The sequence below is a fragment of the Paramisgurnus dabryanus genome, chromosome 1 (assembly GCF_030506205.2).
Source record: "Paramisgurnus dabryanus chromosome 1, PD_genome_1.1, whole genome shotgun sequence".
NCBI lineage: Eukaryota > Metazoa > Chordata > Actinopteri > Cypriniformes > Cobitidae > Paramisgurnus > Paramisgurnus dabryanus.
This window is the reverse complement of record NC_133337.1, coordinates 66237324-66250563: the sequence shown is the minus strand read 5'-3', so window position 1 is coordinate 66250563 and position 13240 is coordinate 66237324. Positions and strand designations below refer to the sequence as shown.

The following is a 13240-nucleotide window of genomic DNA, read 5'->3' as shown; positions in this document are numbered from 1 at the left end:
TTAAGGCTTGGGCATCAGTAGCCTTAAGTCCATTACTGATGGAATAAGTGCCAGTGTAATGCTGGGGGGCGGACGATACATCCTCAGTCTTTGTAGTATCCGGCAGATCATAGTCTGCCTTTGCCACGGGATGGCCAATATCATCATCAGCCTTCATCCTGGAACTGGTCTTCATCTCTGATTTGACCAGATCATCATTGGCCTTCCCCGGATTCCCCGGTTTCAGCTCTGGGGAGGGTATGAGAGGAACCACTTTGTTCCTCCCGAAGCAGTGAACAAAGGGGCTCTTTATCTTCTTCCCCATTGTCTGGAAATATTTTGTAATTTTTCTTTTAATGGATTTTGCTGTTTTTTTTCCCTAAAAACAAACAAACAAACAAACAGTGATTCATTGTTCATTCAAGATCTCTCTCTCATCCTCTCTCGATGAGTTTAGCATGAAAGCGCATTATATTGCAGACTTTACATTTAACACTAGATTACCATACGAACATCTTGAGTCATTTAAAGCTACAACAATAGAAGAGCTCTCTAAATTAGTAACATTATCCAAATCATCGTCCTGTATGTTAAACCCCGTCCCCACAAAATTACTTAAAGATGTATTCCTTGTAGTGTCAGACCCAGTATTAAATATCTTTAACTCATCGCTAGAATTAGGATACGTTCCAACAGCTTGCAAACTAGCAGTTATTAGAAATACCAATCGTTATATTACTAGACCTTAGTGCAGCCTTTGACACAATAGATCACACAATCTTACTCAATAGACTAGAAAACTATGTTGGCATCAGTGGTCAGGCGTTAGCCTTGTTTAGATCGTATCTATCCAATCACTATCACTTTGTTTATGTAAATGAGGAAGAGTCATTTATCATTCCCCAGTTAAATATGGCGTACCACAGGGATCAGTTTTAGGCCCTATCCTATTCTTGTTATATATGTTACCTCTAGGAGACATTAACAGGAAACATAACATAAGTTTTCACTGCTATGCGGATGATATCCAGCTTTACATCTTGTCACATCCTAGTGAAACACACCAGTTCTCTAAGCTAGCAGACCGCATTAGCAATATTAGTGACTGGATGGCACATGACTTTCTTATGCTTAACTCCAATAAGACAGAGATACTTTTTATTGAACCAAATCGCTCCAAACATAATATGTCAGATTACAAGTTGCCCATAGATGGCTGCACTGTGGTGCCATCTTCCACGGTTAAGAACTTAGGCGTGATGTTCGACAGCAATCTATCTTTCGATAGTCACATCTCCAATGTCTGTCGCACAGCATTCTTAGAAATATCTCAAAAATACGTCATATGATGTCTGCATCAGATGCAGAAAAGCTTATCCACGCTTTTATGACCTCTAGAATAGACTATTGTAACTCGTTACTCGGGGGATGTCACGCAAATCAGGTAAACAACCCTGAGCTACTTCAAAAGGCCGTCGCAAGAGTGCTTACTCGATCTAAAAAGTATGACCACATAAGTCCAATTCTGGAATCTTACACTGACTACCAGTTAAATATCGCATACAATTTAAAATAATACTAACCACCTACAAAGCCTTAAATGGCCTAGCACCCTCGTATATTAAAGAATTACTATTAGAATAAAATCCATCACGTGCACTGCAATCACAAAATTCTTGCCACTTAATTATCCCTAGAGTATCAAAAGTGTCTAAAGATGGTAGATCCTTTTCCTACTTAGCCCCCAAGCTCTGGAATGATTTACCAAATAATGTTCGAGTAGCGGTCGGCAACTTATTTGATCATATTTTTTGATCATATTCACTGAAACCAACACTATGCTCCGATAGAACAACATAAATTAGACTGTTTAAAAAAAAAACCGCGCTTCTAGCTCCACCTAGAGCCTGTTATTTGTTTTGCAAAAATCCACCGCTCCCGGTTCATTTGGTCCAATCAGCGCAGGCTGGTTCATCTGGTCCAATTAGTGCAGGGCTGTGTAAAATCTGCCTGTCAATCACAGTACCTGCACGCGCCACAGATCCCTATCCCCCTCGCGCGCGTTGAAATATCACGTGCATCCGCCTGAAGTTCATAGGTGTTTTGGTTTGAACAGCGTGATGGCGGAGAGAACTTTCACTAACAAACTTCCGATTTCTCGGTTAACAACTAGAGCTAGGAAAACAACAAATAAAAAGAAGGAAACAAAGATAGAAAGTGACCGTAATAAAACTAGGATCAATATTGGACCAGCATTTGAAAGGTGGAGGAATCTACGAGATTTTGAAGGGTTCAAGCTGGATGCAGAGCTTGCCACATTTCTTCTCAACAGGTAATTGTGCTTTATCAACCATTGATTGTATTTTGGAGTGTTATGTAAGTAATCTAAGTATTCTTGCTAAGTATGCGTTCACAATAATACTGGTGCACACGCGCTGACGAGAACGAGCTCAGAGAGAGGTGGCTCGGAGGTAGTGGGGGAGGGAGATGAAATTGTAAACATTTGGAAACTGCTCAATCCTCCAGAGTTGCCGACGGCAGCTTTAACAAACGTTCACATTAAATGTCCAGTAAATGTTCTTATCCCGCAATAGTTAGTTTGTCCAGAACAAAGCATTCACATCTGGGTAATATACATATATATATATGTATCTCTCTCAGGGGTTTTTCTCCTCCTAGGAGTTTTCCCCCTGGACTAGCCAGGAGGGTTTTTCTCCTAGGGGTTTTTTCATCCCATGGAGAGTCCGCCACCATTGGCTTAACTAAACACTTTACTGTATAAGTTACATTATTACTACGCTCGCTTTTCTATGCTTTTCCTACATCTATTAATGTAAAGCTGCTTTGAAACAATTGTGAAAAGTGCTATATAAATAAAATTGAATTGAATTAAAACATATCAACAAGTAAAATAAAATAAAGAAAAAGGTTTTGAGTAGACTATATCAAAAAGTAGCCCTCCAGAAGGGCTACCACAATGTTTTATCCATTGTGGTAGCCCTTGCTCACAAAAAAGATTGGAGACCCCTGCTCTAGAATTTACACATCAATGATAATTTGTCTCTCTGACTTCCTTAATGGTCTTACTGACTTCCTTGATGGTCTAACTGGCTTTGTCGGTGTTCTGCCTGAGTTCGTCCATGATCTGACGGAATTCGGCTGACTAGAAGAAGCAGATTTAGCAGTGTTATTATACCAAATACACACAGAGGAACCACTGCAATACCTCATATTTGATAGTAATGTTGGACTAAATGGCCTACCATCCCTCCTTCTAGCTCTTCACCCTTTTTAAACCAGGGATGTTCTAACATCTGGTCTAGAGTTGGTCGTTTAGCTGGATCAATGGTCAGGCACTTCTCAATCAGATCCTGAATCTCTGTGCATGTTTTAGGACAAATCTGGTTAATCAAGAGCACTAATGTTGATCACTAATGTAAAGTTTCTAAGATATGTGAATAGTGAAAAGAAAATGATCTTCATATAAACTGTTAAGGCATGTGGAAACATTATCGTCATCCTTTTAAATTAAAAGACTAAATAAAGTCCCTGATCACGTGAACCTAAGGTCACAGAGTTTCTTTAATAATATAATGTATGTTTAATATAATGTATATCTCAACATGGATCTTCAGGATATATAGCTCAAATATTATGCAGCCTATTTTCAGAACTTTAAACTGCCCATATTTTATTAAACTATCATGAGCATTGACCTGTCAGTTTTACTAACTGCTAAGTAGTTATGAATCACATCTTTCTGCTGGTATATTACAGGATGTTTGTTTTGGCAGGGAAAGCAAAAATATTGAAACAGTTTGTCCTGCATATGCTGCAAATGCTCTGATAATGTTTAATGACTTCAACCTATCTTTCCCAGATACTGTGCATTTGATCAGAGACTTAACTGACCTATTGTGTTTGTGCCGTTTACTTACCCTTTGTTAAATAGTCATTCTCATAGTTTATTATGCCTTCAGTAACCGGCCCATATTTGGGAAAGGGCAAGTTTTCATTAACCATATAATAGAGCAGAGTTCCCAGAGACCAGACACTGCTTGACATGGCGTGGTATCTGCCCCTGTTGCGGACCTCAGGTGGCCGATAAGCCGGTGCCCCTGTAAGCAAGACAGTTGTTGTGTGAAAGAGTCACATGATCAATAAGTCACTACAAGCAGATTGCCACACTACACTATGATATGAAAAAAACTCACCCAAATACTCTTCGTATGCATAGGCTGTATCTCTTAATCGGTCACAGCACCCAAAGTCGATCAGCTTCAGCAGCATGTTGTTTTTATCCACCAGGAAGTTGCCAGCATGGAGGTCAGTATGAAAAATCTCATGCTTAAAGCAATGTTTCACTGCGATGACTGCCTGACGCATTAGAGTGCGTGCTGTTGATTCCAGAAGACCTCGTTGAAATTTAATAAACTCATGCAAGGTCGTGCAAGGATCAGGCCGCTCCATGACGAGTATGAAGTAAGCCGGATCCTCATAGCTGTCATAAAGTTTGATCACATAAGGGTTTGGATTTTCCTTTAACCTGAGCAACACTGCTAGTTCTGTAAGAACCAGTCCAGATCCAGGCTGAAGAAAAACATTAGTTGTTAAAAAGTTGCTCTTTAGAAAAAAAAATATTGTTTTTGTATTGAACCTACAGTAGGCTTAATTTCCAATCTTTTATATTTGTAAACATAAACAATAAAGCCTTTCCAACTTAATATAATTTGGTGGTTATAGCATTTTAGTAATTTAGTAATTTGGTGGTTATAGCATTCTGTTAAACTGTGCTTCATGTTACCTACAGTTATATTAATTACTGTAATAAGCACTTAAACAACTACTGTAACTTACCGTACTAAAGAAACGGTTTGGTTGCTTTCGTTTCACAAACTTGACAGCAACCTGCAAATAGAGAAAAACACTGAGTTACAATCTGTTAACTGATTTAACAAATGTTTTGATCAAATCTGTACAGAGCACAATGTTTGTTGAAATAAGTTTGAGTGCCCTACCGGTTTGCCATCAGATTTACAGGTCCCCGGGAACACAGTGCCAAAGCTACCTTTACCAAGCGGATTATCTGTATCAATACAATAATCATCAAACAAGGTTCCTGAAAAACAGACACAAAACATGAAAATGTATGCGGTTGCTAGAACCTTTGATTTAGTACAGGGGTTCCCAAACTTTTTTTCCTGCGCACCCCCTTCTATGTCCCAACCGGGTTGGCGCACCCCCAATCCCCATTTAAAAAAAATCCAAAAAAGCTTTATTTTCTCACCATAAATACTCATGTTTAATCATGCGCAAATAACCAAGGGCCGGGTGTTGGGTGCACTAGCCGCACGTTAAGAAGTTGCGTGTAATAGTCCTACGTCGGGCTTAGCTACGTCCAACATTGTGAAAAATATTTACGCCTATTGCACCATCTGAAACTACGCTCAGCGTAGATGATGCGCGCCCCGTGTATGCGTTTAACCACTGTGATATTTAGACGCCATTCGAGTTTACTATGGTAAAAAACGTACACTTACTGCCGTCAGCTAATAGATGACATATGAGAGGTTTCCTCATGTTTACCAGTGCGTCACGTGCAGACCCATCAAACACATTAACGAAAGCCTTTACTGTTCGCACAAAAGGTGTATAATAGTTTGCAGATTCATTATAACAGCTCAAGTTTCAAACAAAATTAAATGAAAGCTTTTAATAAGTTCTCTACAGTAAGTATTTATGTATTTTATTATATAATTCATTGGCGGTCTCTTTACCATGCATGAAAACGCATTGCTCGCGTATCCTGTGCCCATGTCTCGTCACATTTCATTATTTCTATTTTTGCCATAAAAAAGTCTCTCTCTCTTGGTCCCTCTCCTCCTTCGTGACTAACAACTTTATCATAAGACGTCCCACATGACAGCTTTTCCTGATTTCAGTCAGTTAAGCATATTTATAATATATATGGAATGAATGAAACGAGTTGGCATAAAGCGGCTGCAGTGCATAACAGAAGAGCAGTGCGTAGAAAAAGACAGCAGCTGTCTTCTACGTTTCTATCAAAAACTAATAAATTATAGTTTTTTATTTAAAATAAAAGCGATTACAAAGGAAATGTTTACTGTTCATTTTTTTATTTATTTATTGTATGGAAAAATCCCACTTAAAGAAACAGACCGCCATTACATTTTTCCTCTCGCGCACCCCCTGGTGGCAGCTCGCGTACCGCTGGGGGTGCGCGTACCACACTTTGGGAATCCCTGATTTAGTATAATAACTCAAACAGCAACAATGCCGCATTTCATGTTTATGGGTTGACCAAAAAGAATAAAGTTAAGCAGAGTTTAGAGCAAATCATGGGTTTGTTGGTGCAACTCATCCTTATGCCGAGTTCAGACTGCGTGATTTTCAAACTAGTTGGGTCACCTAGGTTTCACACTGCGTGATTATCTGGGGTAGCGTTCAATCGCTGCTGTTTCAGATTGCATGATGGATTGGCGACAGGTGTTTTCATACTGCATGACTTTACCGTAAGAAGAATCGCTGAGAAGTGACGCGAAGGAAACAACGCAAGGTCACGAGTGCAAGACCGGAGCTCTCACGTGAGACTGGGATTATTATTAAAAATAGTAGCTCGCAAGAAGCTTACCATACAAATTGCATGTGCGCACATTTGCAGCAGAAAGAAGAAGAAATAAAGATTATGAAGGAGGAAATGTTTTGAGAGACTCCTCCCCTGAACTTCCAGCTTCCCTGTATGTTGCTCTCTCATTGGCTGTAGGTCATCGCCGATGTTATTGTCAGTCAAAACACATTTCACACGGCACGATTTTGAATCGCCGACCGGTCCAGATATTTAGCATGCCAAATATCTCAACGGTGTCGGCGACTCGTCGGCGATTCTCTCAGAACGCGTCTTTTATCATTCACACTGTGTGATTGTCACTCGTGTGCACGAGCATCGATTTGCCTGTGATTTCGGGCATTTGTCGGCGATTTCTTAAAACCTGTCGTCGAGTCAAAATCAGGGCTAAAATCGTGCAGTCTGAACTCGGCATTACAGCGTTGTTTCTAAAGGACAGGGGCTGGGGCCCAAAAGACTTCCAACGGGGCCATAAGATGACTTAAAAGGATTTCAAACAAGATAAAACAAGAAATGAAATAAGCTAAAACATATCTGTATATTTCTATAACAAAAATACATCTTTGTAAGTTATGACAAGCTATAGAAAAATGAATTGAGTAGAAATGGTGAGTAGGGGAGCCGTCAAATATTTCTGTGGAAAATAAGAAGGCATCAAAACGATTAAGATCCACCAATTTAAAGTAATCATAACAGTAGACTCACTGTGTGCCGGATCGAGCTCCTCTGTATCTGCTTTCACCTCGGTATCAGCTGTCTTCTTTGGAATGGCAGGTTTGGTTACTGCCTTCACCTTATCACGCTTATGAAAAACAGCCGCCTTTTTGGGGATGGCAGGTTTGGGGTCTGCCTTCACCTTCTTATCACGCTTGTGAAAAACAGCCGTCTTTTTGGGGATGGCAGGTTTGGGGTCTGCCTTCACCATGATACCACATGGAATAACAACAGGCTTTCGAACTGGATTGCCAACACCGGTGCCAACCTTTGCCTTGGGAATGGTGCCAGTCTTTAATTTGGCATTGCCTGGATTATTGTCAGCCTTCTGATAAAATTAAGATAAAATTCATATAATTTATGTCTACACATTTCTATTTACAGCAATAAGCACTATATTGAAATAAATAAATAAAAGATTACATAAAACAAAATGTTTTTAACAAACTTGTTTTGATAACTTACAATATTAATGCAGGGGTTACGGGTCCATTTTGAAACTTGCTTGATGTTGACCTGCAAATACATAAAAGAAACATGAAAAATATGCTTGCGAGTTTATTTCTCACCTGACACTCTGCACATAACTTTCAAGCTTTGAGAATCTACAATCGGTTAACTCGGTTAATGTTTTTAGTAAACATAAATCTTTATGTAAAGAGCACATTGTTTGCCAAAGGAAATTTGAGTTTGTTACCTGTTTGCCATCGGAGTCTTCTCTTTCTTGGTACACCCTGCTGGTAAAGCCAATCACCCCAGGCACCTCATCTGTATCAATATTATAATCAGAAAGCACAGATCATGATAAACACAAAAACTTTGACTGTTAGAATCTGTGGTTGATTTAAAGGTGCTCTAAGCGAATCTGTGTGACGTAACTTTTTGTTGATGTTTGAACTGTTTTCAAACAAACGGAGCATAGCTAACTCCTCCCGCTCCCTCTCCCTCCCGTGCTTTCATGAACGCGCCCAACCCCCACCCTCAAATCCTTCTTGTCGTTTATTGGCTGGAACACTTTGTTATGGTTTCTGTTTGTAGGTTTGGCCACTTTGTTTTTATTGCAGTTTTTGGAGCCTAGGCTGTCTACAGAGATCGCGTTTTTTTACAGTTTGATCAGCGGACCGGCAGCAAGCAGATAGTAAGGAGATGTTTTCTGTATGTAACAAAAAATGTTTTATGGTCTAAAACGTGTGAATTCGCTTAGAGCACCTTTAAATGAACTCCAACAGCAGGAAAGAAGCAATGACAGTAGACTCACCGCTAGTAGATGAGGCTGGCTTCTTTGGCTTGGGATTGGCAGGGTTGGTTTCTGTCTTCTCCTTGGGTTCACATGGAATAATGAAACCCTTTATCAACAAGTAAAAACAAAAAGGTTTTGAGGAGACTATATCAAAAAGAAGCCCTCTAGAAGAGCTACCACAATGTTTTATCCGTTGGAGACCCCTGCTCTAAAATTTACACATCAATGATAATTTGAGTTTGTTACCTGTTTGCCATCAGATTCATGGCTGTTTTGGTACATCCTGCCGGTAAAGCCACTCGCCCCAAGCACCTCATCTGTATCAATATTATAATCAGAAAGCACAGATAATGAAAAATACAAAAACTTTGACTGTTAGAATCTGTGATTGATTTAAATGATCTCCAACGCAGGAAAGGGAACAATGACAGTAGACTCACGGCTAGTAGATGAGGCTGGCTTCTTTGGCTTGGGATTGGCAGGGTTGGTGTCCGTCTTCTCCTTGGGTTCACATGGAATAATGAAACCCTTTGTCTTGGGAATGGTGCCAGTCTTAAATTTGGCATCATCTGAATTGTTGTTAGCCTTCTGATAAAATTAAGATAAAATAGATATCATATCTGTCTACAAATTTCTACCAATCTTACAGCGATAAGCACTTAATCAACTAAATATATTTATAACACATTAATGCATAAATAAATAATATTACATTAAAAATTATCTTTTCACAAACTTGTTTTGATAACTTACAATATCAGTGTAAGGATTAGGTTTCCATTCCCAAACTTGCTTTATGTCGACCTGCAAATACCAAAAAACCCATGAAAAATATGCTTGCAATATTATTTTTTTACTTGACATTGACAAGGGTACGCCACATAAACACTCGCTCCAGATAAAGAGATAATGACCCTTTTTTCATTACTTCTTCAAAACAAATTACTCTGTTCCCCATGCGTGTTTTAATCTGCCACAATGTGAGATGCAATTGCTCAACTACCTCTAGAGTCTGTGAGGTGCCCGCCAAAGCAATAGTCTCAATTGTAATATGTATTTATTACATATTTTTATATTAGCTTGGTTTACGTATGTTAACATTTTAAAGAATACTAAAACATATCAACAAGTAAAATAAAATAAACAAAGTTTTGAGTTTCAAAAAGTAGCCCTCCAGAAAGGCTAACACAATGTTTTATCCATTGTGGTAGCCCTTGCTCACAAAAAGGTTGGAGACCCCTGCTATAGAATTTACACATCAATGATAATTTGAGTTTGTTACCTGTTTGCCATCAGATTCATGGCTGTTTTGGTACATCCTGCCGGTAAAGCCACTCGCCCCAAGCCCCTCATCTGTATCAATATCATAATCAGAAAGCACAGATAATGAAAATTACAAAAACTTTGACTGTTAGAATCTGTGATTGATTTAAATGATCTCCAACAGCAGGAAAGGAAACAATGACAGTAGACTCACGGCTAGTAGATGAGGCTGGCTTCTTTGGCTTGGGATTGGCAGGGTTGGTGTCCGTCTTCTCCTTGGGTTCACATGGAATAATGAAACCCTTTATCAACAAGTAAAAACAAAAAGGTTTTGAGGAGACTATATCAAAAAGTAGCCCACAATGTTTTATCCGTTGGAGACCCCTGCTATAGAATTTACACATCAATGATAATTTGAGTTTGTTACCTGTTTGCCAGCAGATTCATGGCTTTTTTGGTACATCCTGCCGGTAAAGCCACTCGCCCCAAGCCCCTCATCTGTATCAATATCATAATCAAAAAGCACAGATCATGAAAAACACAAAAACTTTGATTGATTTAAATGAACTCCAACAGCAGAAAGGTAAACAATGACAGTAGACTCACCGCTAGTAGATGACGTTGGCTTCTTTGGCTTGGGATTGGCAGGATTGGTGCGAGCATTCAGCACAGTATCGACTGAATCGTCTTCGCTTAAATCCAAAATATGCAGACTGGTATCTGCCCTCAGGATGACGGACTGAGGAATACTGACGGAAGAAGTGCCAGTGTAATGCTGGGGGGCGGAAGATACATCCTCAGTCTTTGTAGTATTCGGCAGATCATAGTCTGCCTTTGCCACGGCATGGGCAATATCATCATCAGCCTTCATCCCGGAACTGGTCTTCATCTGTGATTTGTCCAGATCATCATTGGCCTTCCCCAGATTCCCCGGTTTCAGCTCTGGGGAAGGTATGAAAGGTACCACTTTGTTCCTCCCCAAGCAGTAAACAAAGGGGCTCATAATCTTCTTCCCCATTGTACGGAAAAATTTTGCAATTCTTCTTTTAATGGATTTTGCTGGGTTTTTCCCTAAAAACAATCAAACAAACAGTGATTCATTGTTCATTTCAAAGTTCTCTCTCAACGAGTTTAGCATGAAAGCGTAGTATATCGCAGATATCTTAATCAAAACTGCTGCAAAGGGCGAGTCAAGAATCATTTAAAGGGATAGTTCACCATCATTTTCTCACTCTCATGTTGTTTTAAACCTGTATAAATGTCTTTGTTCTGATGAACATGAAGGAAGATATTTTGAGAAATGTGTGTAACCAAAGTGTTCATGAGCCTCTCCTATCATTTCCATCAAAATATCTTCTTTTGTGTTGGTCAGAAAAAATACATTTATACATGTATTTTGGGAAAATGAGGATGAGGATGAGAAAATGATGACAGACTTTTCATTTATCTCAACTGTCCCTTTAATGCTTTAAATTCACCCAATTTTACTTTAAAACCTTATTGACCTTCATTAAATGGTTATCATCACATTAGCAGGTGCCTAAAAATCCACACAATTACTGTGCGGTGTGCGTTAAAGTTACACTGTCCACTTCAATCACACCTGATGGGATGTTTTCAGCATTCTCGTCTCCTCCTTCTTCAAAACAAACACTGTTTATGGCTTCTGAGGGTCCAGGGTGCTGAACAATCTCAGAAGACAACACAGCATTTGGAAGAACAAAATCCACTGCTGTAAAAATAAATAAATGGCTTATTATGAAATATACATAATAATTACACACAGCACACACACATATATTATGCAAAAAATAACTTTTAATTTGTATGCGATTAATCACAATTAATCTTTTCCCAGCCACAACCCTTATATATATAAACTCCCTGACAAAAGTCTTGTCGCTTATCTATTTTGTAGCAACACCTGCTATTAACCTGACTTTTAATTAATCATTTGGTGTTAAAAATAGCTCATATGAAAAGCTAAAACCCTCCCAAATGATGTTTAATGCACTGAAATAAATTAGTTTCAATGAAAAAAGATTTATCATTTAATCAAGACCCCTGCCGCCACAGCTGGAAAAAATCCCAGAGGAAACACAGCAGACCTAATTTAAGACGGGCTCGCTGCTCCTGTCAGCGACTCTAACGTTACACCTTAAAATATGTGCTTTGCAATTAGCTTTTAAATACACATTCATGTACCACATCTTTGGATTATTATCAACCGATATCATTATTATTAATAATAAAACATGTCCTGTACGGTGTAGCCTATATAATATGCATAAAGTTTGTTACATTGTACACTTCAAACTCACCTGCTATGTTGTTTTTAGCAGCTATAACACTCTCCTGTTCTCCTTCTGTTTGTAACCAAACGCTGTCGTCTGATAACGGTCCAGGCCATAGAACAGACGTTTCAGCGTTCGGAACAATATTTACCACATCGGCGTGTCCTCCGAAAATGCCCTCAGCGGGCAGTAGGGAGGAGTAGTTCACCGGAAAGGTAGTTGGGGGTAAATCCACTTTTCCAGCTTCTTCTACATCGATGCACCTAGCGAACAACGATGAAGTCGAGATGCTGACAGTGGTGATAGGGAGGGGAAAATCCACCTTTTCAACACCTCCAACAAAGTCTGTAGAAGACGGTGATGAAGACATGATCAAGTGGATTGTAGACACACTGTGAAAACTCGGTCTAAAAAGAATAAACTGAATAAACTTTCTGTCCTCGAACAATGTATCTGTAGAGTTTTGAGTTTTTCGCTTTGTTAAGAGCAACCGCTAATTAATCTGTCCTGTGTCGTTCAGATCAACCATAGGAATGTTTATATGACGTCAGTGTACAACTCCGTTTCCATGGAGACGATGTTAGGGAGCCGGACTACCGGCACATCCGGGAACTTGACTATACATTTCGTCACCGCCCCTTTTTTGGGGAAAACAAACTGGGCTTCTCATTTTATAAATGATTTCAAATTACAGTACCCGTTTGGAAAAAGTTAAAGAACAAAAAAGCTCAGAAAACATATAATATTTTAAAAATACTCAATTTTTTTTTTCTATTTTCTTTTCTGATAACTTGTGAACAATGTGTGAGTAATACCTCATGGTTATGTGGCATTGAACAAAATGTGTTTTATACTTGTTGATGATATTCAATAAAAAAAGAAAAAAAAACTGGGCTTATTGACTTCCATACAAAATAGCGGAACAAAGCAACGTACACAGCCGGCAGGCGTAAATAACTTTAAAAATCACACAAATTATACATGTCGAGTAATTATCTGTCCACCCTGCCTGCCATAGAGCGCGAAAGATAAATTTACACATTTAATTTGGTCAAAAAACATGCCCCTTTCATTCTCACAGCGTCAAATTTGTGTAACAGCGCT

At 39.1% G+C, this 13240-nt stretch overlaps 1 protein-coding gene across 1 annotated transcript; it reads right to left on the bottom strand.

The window, feature by feature from the left end:
- Nucleotides 1-203: 203 nt before the first annotated feature.
- LOC135734648 (uncharacterized) lies at nt 204-12657 on the bottom strand. The gene is made up of 18 exons (XM_065253521.2): nt 12164-12657; nt 11446-11574; nt 10449-10913; nt 10270-10340; nt 10057-10144; nt 9862-9932; nt 9333-9383; nt 9020-9167; nt 8826-8896; nt 8598-8685; nt 8037-8107; nt 7805-7855; nt 7331-7667; nt 4998-5098; nt 4837-4887; nt 4194-4569; nt 3918-4097; nt 204-358 (listed from the first exon to the last, which is right to left on the bottom strand). The coding sequence occupies exons 1-18, from the start codon at nt 12504-12506 to the stop codon at nt 333-335; spliced, it is 2718 nt and encodes a 905-aa protein (XP_065109593.1). The 5' UTR covers nt 12507-12657; the 3' UTR covers nt 204-332.
- Between the last annotated feature and the right edge of the window lie 583 nt (nt 12658-13240).